This window comes from Micromesistius poutassou (assembly GCF_964030765.1).
Source record: "Micromesistius poutassou genome assembly, chromosome: 3".
NCBI lineage: Eukaryota > Metazoa > Chordata > Actinopteri > Gadiformes > Gadidae > Micromesistius > Micromesistius poutassou.
The window spans coordinates 11583598-11603382 of record NC_140273.1 but is presented as its reverse complement, the minus strand read 5'-3'; the positions used below and the strand labels follow the sequence as shown (position 1 = coordinate 11603382).

The 19785-nt window shown below is 43.9% G+C and overlaps 1 protein-coding gene across 1 annotated transcript in view; it reads right to left on the bottom strand.

Moving 5' to 3' along the window:
- Window positions 1–174: 174 nt before the first annotated feature.
- Window positions 175–19785, bottom strand: part of LOC311341034 (protein FAM13A-like) — a gene marked incomplete at both ends in the record, with an annotated part of 43101 nt that continues 23490 nt past the window's right edge. The window contains 8 exons of the mRNA XM_084465954.1: window positions 175–183; window positions 1888–1943; window positions 3017–3072; window positions 3455–3540; window positions 8818–9049; window positions 9755–10033; window positions 10201–10242; window positions 14387–14428. Of these exons, the coding sequence (XP_084322080.1) occupies window positions 175–183; window positions 1888–1943; window positions 3017–3072; window positions 3455–3540; window positions 8818–9049; window positions 9755–10033; window positions 10201–10242; window positions 14387–14428 (802 nt within the window). The remainder of the gene's footprint in view (window positions 184–1887; window positions 1944–3016; window positions 3073–3454; window positions 3541–8817; window positions 9050–9754; window positions 10034–10200; window positions 10243–14386; window positions 14429–19785) is intronic.

Here is a 19785-nt window from a genome sequence, read left to right as displayed (position 1 = left end):
CTCGCTGGCTATCCCTCCGTCTCTCACCCAGTGTGTTCACACACTCCTCCTCCTCTACTTAACCCCACCCATCTCTCTCCCGCCCTTTCCCTCGCTCTGTTTCTCTCTCTCGCTCTCTCCCTCCGCATGCTCCTTCCCCTCCCATGTGCCAGAGTAGAGTTGTTTGTTTCACAGTCACAGCTTCTGGAGGGGAAGGAGCGGGCAGGGAGGGGAGGGGCCGGGCAGGAAGTGGAGGAACAAGAGAGCAGACAGCAGATTATTGGCTGGCGCACGTAGGCTGACTGGCTGAAATTCTCGATCCCTATTTCCGACTCAGGATTAACGGTTCACCTCAGAGCCAAAGACACCGTGTGTGTTTTTGAACCCTCTATCTCGCTCCCTTGCTCTCTCTGTCTCTCTCCCTTTCTCTTGCTCTATCGCTCTCCCCTCTCTTGCAATCTCTCTATGTCGTTTGCTCTCTTTCCCGATCTCTCCCTCCCTTGCTCTGTCTCTATTTCCCTTGCTGTCTGTCTCTCTCTGTATGTATGTCTAGTTCTCCTTTCCACTCACTCTCTCTCCTTTCCGCTCACTCTCTCTCCGTTCCTCTCACTCTCTCTCCTGCTCTGTGCGGTCACTCCTTCAAAGTGTTCTTGGGTTTCGTTTCCTTGTACAACAACTCATTGTACAACACAAGCAAAGTTTTGTTTTGACAACTTCCACAGATCCTTTACCTGCCTTGCATACTTCTCCTTGGCGTTCAATACACCTGTTTCAAATAGTTGTGAAAGCAATACCATTGTATTAGTTGGTAGTATGAAGGCTTATCTATGGAAGTAGATATCTAAGTTAACATCTAAGTTAATGCTGTGGAACACACGGCCACAGCATGTATGTTCTATGCTGGGTGAGGTAAGCATACAAAATAACATCACAATATGAATGTACTGTTTACACTGTCAGTACTGTCTGTCATAACAACTCAATCACAACCACAAAATACTTCCTGAAAGTCCACTGCCTCACCAACGTCTGGTGAATAATGATGACGTGTACAGAAAAAAACAGGGCAGAATATTTTAACAGCTAATCTTTGACCTTTCCCCCGAAAACAAAACTGCAAGCTTTGCAGGCACAGTCACTGCTGTGGATTGACTCGTGTACAGATGTGCACAGATGTTACGTAGCCCCCCGGTCAACCGCTGTCCTACCAGAGATGCACGTGTGTGTGCATGCATTTTAATCCCCCACCCCCACCAGGGCATAATCCATCCTACATTGAAACCCTCCATGATTACATCAGTAGCAGCTTGTGTGTGTGTGTGTGTGTATGTGTGTGTGTTTGTGTGTGAGTGGGAGATTGGGGGCGTAGAGTGTGGGTTGCAAACTGGATGAGAACAAATGGACAGGAGATTAAATATAAGAAAAAGTAATTCCTGTGTACAAGTACTACTTGTACAGTGAAGAGACAAGCCCACAGGGTCAGACCAAACACATGTCCACATACAGACACAAACACACGTGTGACGGGTCAGTGGGGGATAGTATCCCATCGTGTCCATGAATACACACACAAATGAATAAAGATACTTGCATGCAAATAAAGAATAACAAAAGAAACAAATGCTTAACGCCTGAGAGAATGGCAGACAAATAGAACCGACCATTAGCGTGCAATGCAACTATGGACGTGTACGTGCGTACAGAGGGAGGTTGAGCATGTACTGTATGTGTGTTATGTTTTTGTCACATCCTTGACATTTCGTCCGACTGCCTCACTGCGGTACTCCCGTCAGTGGTACCGTATGATGCACGTTCAGACCATTCGAGGACCATCTGGCAGCATTTACACCCTGCTATTAAGGATCTATAAATACAATATTAAAATGTGTGTGAGAGTGCATGCGGCACCTTCTTGCTCACACTTGGGTCTGTGCTTGGGTTACCGTTGCCGGACCAGGTGCCACCTGCTGGCACACTAATACAAGAACCAAGATGACCGAGCCCTGGGTGTTGCATGCGCATGTGTGTGTGTGTGTATATGTGTGTGTGTGTGTGTGTGTGTGTGTGTGTGTGTGTGTGTGTGGGGGGGTGTGCATGCAAAACATTTGAGATTTGATTCAACTTTATTGTCATTGCGATAAGAGTACTGGGATAACGAAATGCAGTTTAGCATCTAAACATGAGTAGGGCGTGGATGGGACAACACAGTGCACGCTACGCAGGTGTGTGTGTGTGTGTGTGTGTGTGGTAGAGCGTGATACGGTAGCAGGCGATTAATAGTGCACGGTGTAAACAGCACGGGGGAATGACATTGGGCGAAAACAACAGCTTCCCAGAGTAGGCGCTGGCGGGGCGGCGTGGTACTGTGGGATTCCATCTCTATGGCAACTCTTTTCTGAGTAGGTGTTGAACCCCTCAGGTGAGAGCTGGCCCCCGGCGCTACTGGGTGTAATGCATGGATGGATCCAAACCATGGACGAGTTGTGCCAACCTTAAAGCTGTATTACATATCCATTGGGGATCGTCGCTGGTACACTACCCCTACATGTCAACATGCTGAGATGGTTGTGGCCCTTTTAGTGTTAAAATGGTTCTGGTGATACCATAATACCAGTGTTAAAACATGGCATATAACAAAAAAAACTTTGACTTTGAGTATTACACGTGAAAGTCAGCTGAACAGACTAGACCTTCCTTCTTGCTTTTAGAACATTTAGGACAAAAAATATCAAGTATTTCTGCATTCCTGAAATGCAAGATTGTCTGTCACCCCAGTGGACAAACACAGCCATGTTTGTACAAGGTCATGCCACATCTAAACAGGTGTGAAACCGTGTGTGTGTGTGTGTGTGTATGTGTGTGTGTGTGTGTGTGTGTGTGTGTGTGTGTGAGAGTGTGTGTGTGTGTGTGAGAGTGTGTGTGTGGTTGTGTGTGTGTGTGTGAGAGTGTGTGTGTGGTTGTGTGTGTGTGTGTGTGTGAGAGTGTGTGTGTGGTTGTGTGTGGTTGTGTGTGTGGTTGTGTGTGTGTGTGTGTGTGCGTAAGGCAGCAGTTACCTGTGGAGGAGGAAGGCCATTTCCAGTCCAACTCTCCTTCCTGTAAGGAAAACAAGACGCTGTGGAATCGTTGGGACTATTTCACTCAGACAACAACAGTAAACATCACAGAGCATTAGACACATTATACAATCACACTGCGACCCACTGCAGCCCTCCCCCCTGGCCCCCCACAGCGGGGATCAGCTGTGTTTGGCAAACACGGCCACTCCAGAGAAGTCGACCTTAGAGATAAAGGCGCTGGCTTCTGCAGCGAGTGGAGGCCTCGTATCAGCACGGATAAGCTAATGGTGTGCGCGCCGTTAACCTTGGAGTGCGTACGAGAGGGCGAACGTGGTTGCGGTGTGCGCTACACAATGGGCAGGAGGAGATGCAGAGCGTGGGGGGTTGAGGGAGGGATGTTGGGGGTGTTATGTGCTCACCTTCTCCCCCCGGGGGCAGGGTCATCCATGGTGACTCCTTCAGATCTAGAGGCGCTTCCTGTCGCGCTGCATTCCTGAACCTGTACCTGAATGCGGGCCGAGACACAGGCAGAGGTTTACTTCATTATCATCATGTAGCAAGTGGAGACTAGTTAACGATATTATGATCTATTACATAATTCATAAAATAAAAATGAATAATAAAATAAATATATTTAAATAAAACAAGGAATCGTTTTTTCAAAAGACATTTGAATAATTCTCATCAAAAATTCAGGATATTTGAAAGATGTCAATAATACGCAACGTACGTATATATATATACATAAATGTATGCTTTCGTGTTTTTTTTGGCTAAATGAGTCCCAGAACCAAAAGAGCCACACTGTTAAGCACTTTGTCAAGGCCAGCTGTGTCGCAGAGCCCTATACTATACTGTAAACAAAAACACCCTTCCTTGTCCTTCCATACTCCCTTCACATACACCAACGCCACTCCACTCACAATGGTACTTAAGTTCACACGGAGCCCCTGAGGCACCACAGCTGACGCCCTGGAGCAGACAGGCACTCACTCCAGCCCGTGGGTGTCGTCGTGCCAACGGGAGCGCAAGTGGCACATATCAAATGTATGTGTGTCATAGTGTCCGCTCTCCACTTGCATAAGAGGCTCCTGATTGGCTGCCAACCAAACACACACCGCAGCAAAAGGTGGGGATGGTCTTTTCCCAGGTGTGAGAAATGCTAATCTATTTCCATCGGCGTGTCCCACAAGGTTGAAATGCCACCCGGCTCAGCTTTACATGAGTTACATAAGCCCACGTGATGGCTCGCCCTGGTGTGTCCTGCTTGTCTGGGTGAAGGAACACATGAAAATTGCATGCAAACACTTTTCTTTATGGCACAAATCGCCATGACGATATCATTGCCTGTTGAAATGTTTGAAATGTTTGAAAAGCAGTTCAACAGCCATAGTAAACAACACAATTTAGATTTCACCTTTAGACAGGTACCTGTAGGCTAACCCCTACCCTAAAATCTTAACCCCAACCTTTCCGCAGGCCAGCCGCAGGTACCTGTAGGTTAACAGGTTCCTGTCGGCTAACCTGCTAAAGGGGTAGTTCAGGATTTTGGACATCGGGTCTCATTTCCAAGTGAGCCAGTGTGTTATTTATCACTGGAGACCGTTTTCAACACTTTTCATTCAGTCCTTCTAGTTGCAGAAATCGCTGGTGCTAGGCTAGCGCAACTCGATGGGAACTGCTAGCCTGCCAATAAAAACTGTTTTACCCACTCCAAAGTACACCCGATGCAAACCAATTATAATGCCTATCGATGTAAATGCCTGTGTTGATAGAATAATATTAGAAATAAAACTATCCTTGTATCGCAATGATTACATTACATTTTGGGGGACTACTTTCTCAGCAGCGGCGGAATTTCACTTTGCTCCGGTGTAGCAACCAATTCACTACAGCAGAAGGTAAACAGAGAAGTGCACTCCAGGTAATATCAGTCCGCCGCTGCCGTAGCTTGCTTCCAACTACAGGGATTATAAACTAAATATAATGTGATGCAAGGGTAAGTCTTTTTCTTACACTATTCTATCATCCTCCTCATCATCCTCATCGTCATCTGCTTATCCGGGGTCGGGTCGCGGGGGCAGCAGCTCAAGCAGGGGGCCCCAGACTTCCCTTTCCCGGGCCACATTGACCAGCTCTGACGGGGGGATCCCGAGGTGTTCCCAGGCCAGTGTTGAGATATAATCTCTCCACCTAGTCCTGGGTCTTCCCCGGGGTCTCCTCCCCACTGGTCGTGCCTGGAACACCTCCCAAGGGAGGCGTCCAGTGGGCATCCTTACCAGATGCCCGAACCACCTCAACTGACTCCTTTCTAAGCAGAGGAGCAGCGGCTCTAATCCGAGTTCCTCCCGGATGACTGAACTTCTCACCCTATCCCTAAGGGAGAAGCCAGCCACCCTCCTGAGAAAACTCATCTCGGCCGCTTGTATCCGTGATCTCGTCCTTTCGGTCATCACCCATCCCTCATGACCATAGGTGAGGATAGGAACGAAGATCGACCGGTAGATCGAGAGCTTTGCCTTGCGGCTCAGCTCTCTTTTCGTCACAACGGTGCGGTAAAGCGAACGCAATACCACCCCCGCTGCTCCGATTCTCTGGCCAATCTCACGCTCCATCGTACCCTCACTCGCGAACAAGACCCCGAGGTACTTGAACTCCTTCACTTGGGCTAAGGACTAATTTCCTACCCGGAGAAGGCAATCCACCGGTTTCCTGCTAAGAGTCATGGCCTCAGATTTAGTGGTGCTGATCCTCATCCCAGCCGCTTCACACTCGGCTGCCAGCCGATCCAATGAGTGCTGAAGGTCACAGGCCGATGATGCCATCAGGACCACATCATCTGCAAAGAGCAGTGTTGAGATCCTCAGCTCACCGAACTGCAACCCCTCTCCACCACGACTACGCCTCGATATCCTGTCCATGAATATCACAAACAGGATTGGTGACAAAGCGCAGCCCTGGCGGAGGCCAACATCCACTGGGAACAGAACTGACTGGCTGCCGAGAACGCGGACACAGCTCTCGCTTTGGGAGTACAGAGATTGGATGGCCCTGAGGAGTGAACCCCTTACCCCGTACTCCCGCAGCACCTCCCACAGTTTCTCCCGGGGGACCCGGTCATATGCCTTCTCCAAATCCACAAAACACATGTAGACCGGATGGGCATACTCCCAGGCCCTATTATTATACTATTCTATCAACACAGACATTTACATCGATAGTCTGGCATTATAATTGGTTTGCCTCAGGAGTGGGTAAACCTGTTTTTATTGGCAGGCTAGCAGTTCCCCTCGACTTGCACTAGCCTAGCACCAGCGATTCCTGCAACTAGAAGGACTGAATGAAAAGTGTTGAAAACGGTCTCCAATGATAAATAACACACTGGCTCACCTAAACCCAAACCTTTATGTAGGGCAGCTGTAGGTACCTGTAGACCAGGGGTGGGGAACGTATGGCCGGATACGGCCCGCCAAAGCCTTTCATCCGGCCCACGAAAGACCAACCTGGAACGTCATTACAGTACTAAACATGCTAGGCTAAGTGAATTGCAGGGGCAGTTACGCAAGGACAAAATAAACACACTTAAGCGAAGTTTGGGTGCCCAACAAGCAGCTTTCACCAGACCAAATTTAGAGAGAGAAAACGTTGTGCATGCAGGTTATGTGGGGAGTGAGTTATTTTTACAGGCCTAAAAAAAGTGCAGCCCCCGAAACAAGTTACAAAAATTTATACAGCCCTTAATGTCAAAAAGGTTCCCAGACCCTGCTGTAGACTAACCTTAACCCTAACCTCTAAAACCTTAAGCTGTTGGTACCTGTAGACTAACCTTAACCCTAACCTCTCAAACCCTAAGCTGTAGGTACCTGTAGACTAACCCTAACCTCTAAACTTTAAGAAAAACCTCAACGTAGGGTAGCTGTAGGCACCTGTAGGTTAACCTAGGGCTGCACAATTAATAACATTTTTATCACAATGACGATATTGGCTTCCCACGATAAAATGTATGTGATTGAGCGATATTTAAAATGCATGCTCTGCAAAAAAAATTAAATAAGCGTACCCCGCCCATGCAGTATACGCTCTGGCTCCGCTGTAAAGCAAACCAAGCTCTCATTGACACGTGCTGTCTGCGTGAGTCCAGCACAAACTGCACCACGGCGCGAAGCCTGAACTCGAGTCTACTGGAGGTGAGTCTGGACAAGGCTTAGCCAATACTTGAAGAAAAGAAACAACATTAAAAGGTCTGACACAGCCGAAGTCGAAGAGCTCGTCCCTCGTCGCAGAAGTGCAAAGAGTGCCATAGAGTCATGTCAGCGCCGCAAGGCAACACAACTAATTTATTCAGCCCCCTGAAAACACACCACAAAATTGACGTGTATGACGAATGCATGGAGGCACAAAGTGTTGCATCGGCTTCTAACACGAGTTGTCCCACGTCAACTCAGACGTCCATAAAAGCGAGCCTGTACAGTGCAACACCGTATTCATCCAGGTCACAAAGACACGGCGACATTACCAATGCAATCACATTCTATTTGGCCAAAGATATGTGTCCAATAATCAGTCAGAAATGTGAATCTGATTCTGTAGCATTCTGTGATGGCATTTTTTTTTTAGTAAACCTTTATTTTGGGCACCATTTTATTTAGGTCAAAATCAAGAGATTTATTTAAACTCATCTCATCACATGGGTACAATGAATAAAGGGAAATCATTTTTATTTTGCTTATTTTGCTTCACATAAATAAACACTTTATTTACAAGTTTAACAAATCTTTTACAATTTAAACATGTGCCCTGTTGATTTAAGTTAAGTGTTATGTATGCAAAAATTTGTACATTAGTAGGAATGTATCACAATGGATCATGGATGTTAATGTTTATGTTTACGTGACTAAAAATATTTGTCAATCAAATTAATAATCGTGGTAAATAATCATGATATCAATATTTATCAAAATAATCGTTATAAACCTTAACGTAGGACAGCTGTAGATAGCGTTAGTGGGCTGTTCTGAGACTCAATTTAATTCAGTGTGTCCTTGAAGTCTCTTTGCACACCCTGCTCCAGTACTCACGACTTCTTATATTTACTGGCAGACCACGAGTAGCTGACCCAAATTTGACCCGTTGTACCTTTTACTTTGTGACACAACAGGGTCGAGCCAAGCAGAGAATGGGCTGTCTGCCAAAAAGCTAATGCAAAATTAGCACTGTAAAATAAGTGCATGCAGGTCAAGGAGTGCAGCGTTTCCACTTTCCACGCAGAGTGCTGTTTGTAGATAGACTGTGAGAACATCATGGACATCAAATGTTTGGACTTTGATTGGCAAGCGACTCTTTACCTTATCAATATATATATATATATATATATATATATATATATATACATTAGCTTTCTAAAATACACCATCTTGCAACTGTCCATTCTAGGCGATTCTTGGGAAACACTTGACTGCTGATGAATAACAGGAAACACCAGTGTTAGCAGTTGCAATTACCGGGCTTCATGGATACATAAATATAACATATTATCAATCAATTAACAAATGCTTATACAAAGCTTGAGAGGGACTTAGCAAACCGACTTAGCACCTAGTCCAACTCCTTCTCTGGAGGGCCCTTGTTATTTCGAGAGAGACGACTCCCTCATTCTAATGAAAAATGACAGAAGACGAATCCCAGGATGACGGAGGGCAATTGCCATCGACGGACTGTCTTCTTGGCAATTGCCAAATTGCCAAGAAGACAGGAAGAGAGGGCAGCTGTGGCGGTCACTCACCGTGGGGATGTCCTGGTTCTGGTCTTGCTGGGCCAGAGTGGGGCCAGCCCTGTTCTTCCAGGGTTTGGGGACACAGTGCTGCTTGGGGTCTGGCTGGCTGGTCTTGGCTCTGTGGGTCTGCTGTGGAGCCGCTGTAGCAGCTACATTACCCTCGCTGAGCGGGTCATAGGTGTCCTCCTCATCCCACGGTATGTTCTCCTTTTGGAGGTCTGCCCTGAGAGACGACGTGGACCTTTTTCCGACAAGAGAGAGGAGGAAGAAGAGATATCAATTTGACGGCTTCCTTCAGAAGTCGTTTTTTTTCTTTGTGTGACGACCAATGAGTCAAGAGAATCCCCATCAACGTGTTCCCTGTTGGCTCACTCACCTTTATACCTTTCCAGAAGCTGCCATAAGTTGGCTTCTAATTCTATTTACTAGCAACTGTTATTGCTGTTTTGCTGCCGGTGTTTGAAGTCTTCTAATCCATGTGACGTTGTTTTTTTTGTTCGTACGTCACTGAGTCTGGAGAAACAGGGATTAAACCGCCATAGCTGTTTGTTGTGTATCCAGGTAAGCCTATCACCAAGAATGTGATAAGATGACCTTATAGTATTCAGGGTGCTCAGGGGTACAGGTGCATTTCATTTGGGCATATCAGGGCACCGCACCGGTGTGGACAAAACCAGTGAAAGGGACCATACACCATCAATTATTATATTGGTGCTAAAATAAACATAGACCTAATATTAGAGCAGAGAGGATTTGAACCCAAACTCTGTAACCTTGTAGCCCTAATCCCAACCATCTAACAGTTACCCTGTTTCCCTCTAATCCTTACATCCTCCCAAAACCCATCTGTTTTCCCTACACTGACACCTCTGAGGAAAATACCTACATGGTACCATTGGAACACCAAAATGAACCAACAGCTGAAACCACAAGACGTGAATCATACCTGCTTCTCTCTGGCTCCCTCTCGCCCTCCTCCTCTTGCCTCTGCTCTCTCTTCTGCCGGCGTCTCTGCCTCGCACTAGACGTCAACGGTGGAGGGCTAAAGCATGTAGTACTCTCTTGGTTAAACGTCAAACGAGGTCTGTCCAAACCAGGTTCCGGCAAACCAGTATCCAGCAAACCAGGTCCCCGCAAACCAGGTCCCGTTACACCGGAACGGTCGAGAGGGTTTATCTCAAAGAGATGCTGTTGTACCGCCGCCCGTATGGTGCTGTCTAGAAAGCTAGGGGTGAGAAGAGAACGAGGAGGATGAGGATCAAGAGAATAAATAGTACATAGGGGAAGTCCCAGATGTATTTTCACAAAGGTCTACAAACATCAAAGATATAGAATAGGTCATTCAGGGTACTGTGTCGTTATTATTTTCTGAGTGACGTGACGTGAACTTACTTGGTGAGATCGGGTCTGCAGTGTATTGGAGATAGGTGATCACTAGAAAGAAGAGGAGAAAAGGGCAGGGAGAGAAGAAGATAAAGCAATTGTAGCTAGCTTCAAGAAATACCATCTTTCCACCTAATGTAGACTTCACACAACAAGAGTATAACACTCTGAGTGACACACTGTCGTGTGCTAGTTTCTAGAGTCTAGTGTGCACGTGTGTGTTGCTAGAGTTTGGAATAAACTCTATGAATAACAATGGCCCCGATCTTCACATTTCCACACCGTCGAGGATGCCGCTGTGAAATGCCAAGACGGTATCTCCAGCCGCATGCCGGTGGTTCATAGCTTGTTTAGTAAGGTCACAGATGAAGTGTTGTGAATGTTTTGGCCAAACAACCAACACTAAGCGTTATTCCTCTCTCCTACTGGCTGGAAGTGGATGCAGCATCCGCTGGGATAGGCGGTGGGCTCCTCCATAAACAGACCTGTTGACAGTGATAGCACAGCCCTGAGGTCAGCCCCGGTGCAGAGAAAGGGAGGGGGAGTAGCGATGGTATCTTGATGGCACGGATTACTTTAACATCGTCATCTGAGTTGTTGTTATGTAATTATGATCAAAGTGAAGGGGATTAAGGGATGATATAGGCGATTATATTGGTCAGCAGTGCAATAACACTGGGATGACTTTGATGGAATGTGAATGATTGAAGAGGTGCTGTGGATGTTCAGAGCTTTCTAGTGTTTGCAGGCTTGACCCTGAATTTAGATCACTGGCAAAATACATCAGAACCTGTTGTCTTTTACGAGCACTTGGGGATTTGGGCATGTTGCTCAGGGTGGCCTGCAAAACCTTGGGATCGACAACAGTACCTTCTGCTGGGTGTCAAACACCCTAGCCACTACACTATCCTGCGACTATTTAGTGCCATTTTAGAGTGATAGAGGCTGCTCAGCAGGACCAGAATCTTTAATATTGGTAAGGTCTAGACCCGAGGCCTAACCAGCATGATAAAGTAGCGATAGTAGTGATAGAGTCAACAAAGCTCACCAACCCGGCTGTATTTTGACGTCGATAGACTGAAGAGTCAGTATGATTTGAAAATAGGTTGCTGGGATGGAACTAGGTCGTATGGACATCCTGTCTACATTCATCATGAGACGTGTCAGTTTGCTTACAAAGTAAGGACTGGAACCCACTTTTGCAGATTTTTGGATACACTGAATATAGATCCTTAAAATAAAAAGTAAAAAGATTTCCTCTGAAAACTTTTTTTCTAATTACATGAAAAGTGTGACATTGATGACCTTTGGCCCTTATGGGAACCTCTTACTGAACACGATTTGCAAATAAACACTTGCACTTAAAATAAATGTTTATTGGGAGATTTATAATGGCAACTCAGTGTTTACCTCTCATTAGTATCCATGTTGTCAAGCAACAAAACAAACGCAACGACCTAACAGATGGGCATTTATGTACATATTCAAATAGACATTCACATGTCGAATTCTATTACCAGATATGACAGGAACAGGTTTTATTTTACCAGTTATAGTGGTAGTTTACACTGGGGATAAAGATTAAATGAAGTGATTCATTTAATCTTTAATCTGATTAAATGAAAGCCGTTCCACTCTGACCAATGATTACAAACTCAGCCAATGGAGAAATTAACTCAAGGACTGGGTTTTCATATCATAAGGGATCTGATATTACCATTGACCAACACATTGAATACCGAAGACATGTGTTCACACGTCATTAGTAATTAAAGAGTGTGTTAGCAATCAAATACTCTTAGACACTCATTCGCCTTTTCTCCTGTACAGTTACTCCCGTGTCTCTTTGAATGGGGATGGAACTCTTAATATGGTATTGTGGAAACGTCACACGTCATGGAGGAAAATGAACAGAGATTAACAAATTAATAAATAGGAATGATTACCAAGAGTGGTTTTAACCTTGATATTGCAGTAAACTTCACAAATGTTGCCAGGAGTGACCTTAACTTTTAATGTGTTGGAATTTGGCTCTACGTCCAACTGACCTTTGTGATATTTACCCCAGTATTTTGTGTTTGTTTGCTTTAGTTTTGTTAGGAGTCTATCTGTCCTGTCAGTGACATACATATTTAAGATGCCTTGAATGTTTAATGTTTAAAGGAATTTAGCAATTTTACACAATATGTAATTTCTTGTCTTGGAATCCCAAAATACAGACGCCACGGGACCGGATCTCAAAATATACAAGGCATTTCATCATCCTCATCATCATCATCATAATCACTGTGATATTTTATCACCTTCACAACCATTAGTGAACGCTCTAGAACTTCCTAGGATTCAATGAACTGCAGGAGATGAGCTAAAAAGAACAGGGGAGCAGTGATTGAGGAGGTGTGTTACGTAACACGTAGCCATGGCTACAGACTTCTCTTTTCCTTGAGCTTGCACAAACTTTGACCCAAGATCTTTTGTCAATTTACATCATGCAAAACAAGCATTGCTAAGTTGGGTCAATAGAGACCAATTGAATCTCTGGTACTTTTCAGAGTCACTGCATATCCCCTGCGGTCTCGATTTTTGTTTACTTTATAAAATTGATTGCTGAGCTGCTGTGAGGGCAGCCAGGGCGATGGTGCTATTTCAGTTCTGCATAGCGAAGACCTGCATTGTGCAACTTTGCAAATAGCGGCTGTTAAGACTGAGGGAGAAACATGGCAATAAAACCAGCTTGGGGAGGAACTTTACATGTCTTGTTACAGCCAATTGCTGTTTAAACTTTTTACAAGAAAGAACATAATTCATCTTCATCACATGTCTATGCCCCTTAAGTCTAACAATATACTTTGTGTGTGTACATCACTATCGATGAAGGTTTTCTGATTGTTTTGTAATTAGAATCTATTCTATTTAAATGTAAATACGCTCGGAAACACAGCCTCATAAATTACACTTAACTTTGACGATTGAAAAAAATAAGGTTGATAGCTAGGGGTGTGTGAGTTTGTCTGTGTGTGTATGTGTTTTACAAATCAAGCATTGAGAAAGTTTCCTAGGCAAACACAGAGCGTGAAAAATAACAGACACTCAAAGGCTTGGCTCAGGAAGCTCAAAACCCTGACCATGCAATACCCTTGCATTGTGAATACTTCTAGTATAATTCCACTGTATGCTATTAGCATCCAAACAATGCAGTATTAATCCATTGCACTCTACTAAGCATGAGTGACCTTTTGTAACACACATCAAGGAAAACCAAGAGTTGATTTACAACTTTTGTGGAGTGGGCTTAGCCCATATGTTGTGCAATGTGTGTGCATGTGTGTGTGTGTGTGTGTGTGTGGTTGAGAATATTCATATGTGACAGAATGCAAGTAGAGCCTGGCCAGGTCAGTTGGATCGCTGATAGGCTTCAGTGTGTGTGTGTGTGTGTGTGAGTGTGAGTGTGAGTGTGAGTGTGTGTGTGTGTGTGTGTGTGTGTGTGTGTGTGTGTGTGTGTGGGTGTAGGCATGTGTGAGAGACAACGTTCAAATAAGAGAGAGAGAAATAACAGGAGAAACGAAGAGAGAGAGATAACAGGATAAATGGAGAGGGAGACACAGATATTGAACAGAAGGTTTTTCCAGCTCGTCATTTCTCCAGAGTTCCAATGAAATGAGGAAATGAGATCTGATATTAAAAAGATTAATGTAGAATAAAAAAAATGTTTGTCTTTCACATCAGTGCATCCTTTAGCGGATAAAGGCTAAAGGCTTAGTTTACTCTTTTGCAATATTAATTGTAATGTTTTGGTTATTCGCAGGGTCAATTGTAACTCGCTTGGGATAAAAGGCTTGCATTTATATTTTCTGAACTTGTGGCTAACCTTGAAAGCTAATCAGATGAATCATCAAGAAGCATCCTCATTGATCCTTTCATTATGCACGTTTTAAAAAGGGCATCTTTGCCCCCGTTTCCATGTCAAGCCCAAGTGGCTGAAACCGTCCTCATCAAAATAAACAACCACTTGTTGAGCCAAACCACTGCTGCTGCCCTCCCTCCCTCCCTCCCTCCCCACTCACCAGCTCTATTGTCTTCTATGTTAATGCTTCCCGACAGCTCCCCCCCCCCACCACCAGCATCCCACAATGTCCAAAACAACAAGGGTTTAACCCTCTTTCTCCCCACAGATACGAACATACGGGAAGCCTACCTCATATAGAATGGAGAAATCGCTCGCTCCTCTTCTGGTAAGCTAAAGAAAAGATGAAAAAAAGAAATAAAAAGAGAGAGAGAGAGAGAGTATTAACATGAAGCATGTGACTGTACAGTACTTGCAGGTAAACAAACACACACCCCTTTCTCTATGTTGTCGGCAGCAGTGAAGACCATTATAGCTGAGCCCCTTTTGTCTGCAAAACAAAAGCCACCTAGCGCTTCAGACCAGTGCCTTTGTGGAGCCTGTCACTCTGAATTATTATTATGAACCACGGATAAATACGAGCCGCAGTTAAATATTCACGGGTGCTGTAGCGGCGTCTGGACACCAGCCAGCCACAACCAAACGTTAAGCAGCAGTAAGGGGAACCCGGAGCCAAGATTGCTTGGCATTTACATATCCTGACAACTGACAGGACAGCAGATATACACAATCCAGAGCTGCGGTTTGCTCATGCTAAGCTATAGGATGTGTCCTGTAAAAGGAAAACAAACACATATGGATCTGTGCAACAAGCTGTTGATTCATAATGTGTCCCCCCCCCTCCCAATAACTGGTTCTGGATCTGACATGGGTCTGAGCAGCTATTTATATTACCCACTGAGAGACTGAATGCAGTATAAGCTTTCAGTTCAAATGGCTTGGTTACGTTTGTGCAATAATTGTAGATTGAGAAAAAGTTAGCACATTGGGTTCGGTATTGGTGAAACCAAAGAACCTAGAACTCATGTAATCCACCATCAACAACACCCTTTTTTTATAGATGGTGGCTAATCTCTGGGTGCACAAATCTCCCACTAACATTAGTAGTGCTCTTTGGAAATATTATAGCCTGTGCAAATATCCCAATCAAAATAATTAGTAGAAAGAAAACATAATGAAGTAACCTCATAAGAAATATGTGCACCGTTTTTCTATCCTGGCATGTCAATGGAATACAAATCATACTATACTAAAGTATGAATAGGATTATACATCAAATTGGAGTTCTACTCTGGGAACTTAATGCCAAATCAATCTTTAATCCTATGTTCCTAAGTAGAGATCTTTTAAATGCATTCATGTAATGTATGACCAGCATGTCCTCAAAAGAGGAGGACATTATTTTTTTTAAACAAGCACGTCTTCAAATGTCAAAATCCAGCTTTGGAGAAAACAAAAACTTTCATAGGCTGTATTCATGAACTATCATCTAACTCGCTGAGAGAAGATTTGTAAGTGTGTCAGTACTAATGATGACTAATGACTCTTAAATGGAATCGCAATTCAGAAGCCAAAGCTGCCAGCAATTTTCCCATTGCACCAGAATAAAAAGATTAATGACAATACAACACAAATTATTTAGTTTAGAGTTTAGATATAAGTAAGTAGTGAGTAAGCGAGTCATTTTTCTTTGTAGGTAAATATACAGTATTTACATTGCTACATAGCATATTTCATATTAAAACTACGATTAAAAATATGGATGTTTTGCTTGGAGGGCAGGCTAAATATATTCTCCCTCCCAAAATGAAAGGCCTTTCCCTATACATAAATAGGTTGAAAAGAAAATAATCACATTTTCTTTACCTTTTTAAACCTGCTTAGACATGGAAGCATATACTTTACCTACCAAGAATGCTTCGCTTGTGAAATGACGACCACTATAAAATTGCCCATTGCCTTTGCCTGTGACAAGAGTTGGGCAAGGGAAGCTTTTCCAGTCCCTGGTTTGACTCCTATTTGCCGGGCAGCGAGACGTAATACTGGTTGCAGTCATACTTGGTTATTCTAGGTTTGAACATGTAACCTCTAATTATGTCCAAGAGCTGGCAGAAGTGTTGTAAAGTCGAGAATTAGAATACATATGCGTGTCGGATTAATTGCTGACTTTATTTTGGGGTTCACGTCACACACGTCAACAGCTACTAAAGCACAAAAATGATTTGTACTTCTGGCTGCACCATACCGAAACTTACTACCAGTCCTTTTCATCTTCAACTTAAGCATCCATTTCCTAGAAAGCATTGCACTTGTTTGTTTGAGGGTTTTAGGAACAAGTGTAAGGTGTACAAGCCCCTGTTGTGCAACCAGACGTTCTGAAACCTGGTGAGAGCTGACCCAGCTCAATTCAGTAGTTATCATTTATCCATCCCAAGCCCTGCCAAATTTCAGGGCTTGGTGTGCATCATCCAGCTAAACATCCATAAAATGTGATCCCTGGAATAACTTGTTTTTGACTCGTCCACTCAGTAAATATTTTGCCACGTGAATTTTAGAGGTGGTTGACGTGCCTCCGGCCTCGTAGAGTAATAGGGGAGGCCTGGGGGGGATGGGGGAGAGTGAAAAAAAACACATTCTCTCAGCAACCAAAGCAGCAAAACAAAGGATTTGGGTTTCAACTCAAAATATAACAAGTTTTCAAGTTTGTTCACATGATGTGATGGTACAGAAAACAAACAGTGTGAAAAAAACATTAACATAATAACCAAAGAATGACTGCAGGTGTAAATCAATGGACCCAAGGCCGTAGATCCCTCGGCAATGCTCTTAGCGTGGGGTTATAGAGTCCGGAAGGAGGATTAAAATAAAGTGTGCCACCTTGCCGTCATTGATTGCAAAAGCGGAAATCCTGCTTACCCACTACCTTACTGTGTGTGGCGGTACCAAGGAGATTTGTGAGCAATACTTGAAAGGAGGTCTTGATCCTTCAAGAGAGCACGGAAAAATACCACACCAGTTGGCCAATCTGGCTGTTAATCCGCTTCTTAAAATTCATTCATTATTTCATTTGTTAAAAAAAAAAAGAATATGAAAAAACAAACAACAAAATTAACTAGTTGTTTTTGGACCCGCTCAAGGTACAAATTGCATAAATAAACGGTTGAGCAGTCATGACAAAGAAACAAAGAATGACATTAGTTATGTTTTCGAAGAGACGTTGAGGCCACAGGACATTCTTAAAATATTTTCAGAACACAGGTTTTGCACAGTCCGTAATTGGAGGGCCGTTCAGTTCTAAGCCTTCCTACAGGCTGTGTACTATACAGTGTACATTCCATCAGAGGAAAGTGTGTTCATAAGGACATTGCGATCACGCTTCGGGGCTTACGCCAAACGGGAGGGGGTGGGAGAAGGGGGCATGGGGGCCTGACACAAGCTAGCCATTATACAACTTTCACTTTCCTCCCCATGATATAACATAATATGTGGTGGTCCCTTGGCCGATAGATGGACATTTCTAACATCGAGTCTTCACCAGCAGTGTGGAAGCCCAGTGCTGCTCACAGCACACTGTCACCTTCCTCACCTCTACCTGTGTCTCGGAGGTTTCTAGGAAACCCACAGCTGACTTCACAAGAGCGGCAGCCACGTGTGGAAACTGCACACAAAGACCGCCATGCATTCCTTATAGCGGGGAAAAGATCCCGTTTCAATGGTGGAGTGACATTGTGTCGGGTAGTGGTAGTGGTGAGACAGACATCAGTGAGTTGAAAATGCTGTGGGTTACCATATTTTAAATACACACCATGAAATGACACTTGGGACCTGTGAAGTCACAACAAAATGAAAAAGTAACGTCCACTTTTACTTGCAAATTCCTCCTTTAATTGAATATGGAAATCTATAATGGAAATTGCTGTTTCAAGCCTTTCAAGATGCCATTTGATGGAAGAGGTTTCATAGCGCTTGTGCTATTGGACACAATCAATTGGTTGGCTTGGGTTGTTTTAAAGAGCCACCGCCTCTCCACTCCCTAACCCAGCGCCCTCTTCCATGGAGCTGGAATGGAGATTTCCCCTCCATGGGTTGACAGACTAAATGGATTCAGAGAGGCATAAATATCGCTAGGACGATTGAGCCTATGACTAGATGGGTTTTATTATTTAAACACTGATCGTGTCATTCTTGGGGTATTTTATGAGATTCTCATATATAACTTGAATAAAATATAAGTCCTAGTAAAACATTAATCCTTTATTGAACTGAAGTATTTTTCTAAATAAAAACAATAATTTAAAAAATCCACGAGGGTTGTGTGTGTACAGTGTACACACACTTGCTGTAGGATTTGGTTGTTCTGCTGAGCCACGAGACATGGCCACGTGCTGACAGAGGCCTGCCTAACACCTAGCCATGGAAAGTAGGAGTGAGCCGAAAGATAGGCCAGGGAGACCTGCACGTGCTCAGCACCAACACCCCGGGGTCCAGTAATATCCCGATATCACTACTACTCCAAACATTAAAGACACCACTGATGGGAGAATCAAAAGGTTTCCCCGACCAACTCATGATTGTAGTCCATCCATATTCCAATACCAGTACTGCTACTTAAAACATTATGACACTGTGGTGCGATAATCAACCTTTTCAACTCGTTAGCTTAGTCAGTGGGGCGATAGACATTGTTTTATCGTAGCCTATGGATCTGCTTAGTTCTACCGCAAAATGAAAAGGCAGCGCTCCATTGTTTTTTTGGATGGATTATTGTCATTATGTTATGTCCCATTTAGATTACCAGTTAAACTTGAACATGCATCATATAAGGATGAAATTATACACTTTGAATGCTGTTTCAAATGCATGTTTATTATATAGCTGTCAATTCATAATTAGTGTCATTAATGAGCAGGCAGGGATTAGCAGCTTGCTCAGGGATGACTATGAGTAGACTGCGGACATTGGGGTTCAACCCATAACTGTTCATCCCATCCTAATCAATACAGACCATCCTGCCCCACCGTGCATGTTGCTATTCAAGAGTATGACTTCACTGTTTCAGTCATGGTTAAACACAGCACATATCCATGAAAAAGGGGCCAATCCTCTTTGTCCCACAGCTACTTATGTGTATGTACTTGTGCTACATTAACCTTCAGTCTGATTATCCTGTGTTTCCTCTGCTAGTGAATGCCCACTAGCCAGGCCTGCCTGCATTCATGGCGGGGGTCCCCTATCACCTGACCAGTCACCCTACACCACCTGATGCAGGGATTCTCACAGCGCAGGAAAATCCCTGTTAAGAGATTTATGGTCATTTATGCTGGAAAAGGAAAGGTAAGTACTAAACACGCAATTGAGAAAACACCTATTCGCTCTTATCATGCACTTGAGGAATCTCGTGCACTATTCATGTTTTTTTCACAATCCCTCAAGTGCACATAAAATAAAGTCGTTAAAGATAATATTGAGGCTGAGTGAATCAGGTTTCTGTTTGCTACAGAGAGCTGACAAAATTATTTTTGATTCATAAAGCACTTGAGGAAGAAGTGTCAAGGTACTAAAACATGTTGGAATGCCAATGTTTAAGGCTTGCAGGGCTGTAGATTGATGAAAAAGAATAATGATAATGTTTGTGACTATGCCTAAGTGTGATTATATATTTGAATAATTATTATTCATTCAATGAATAA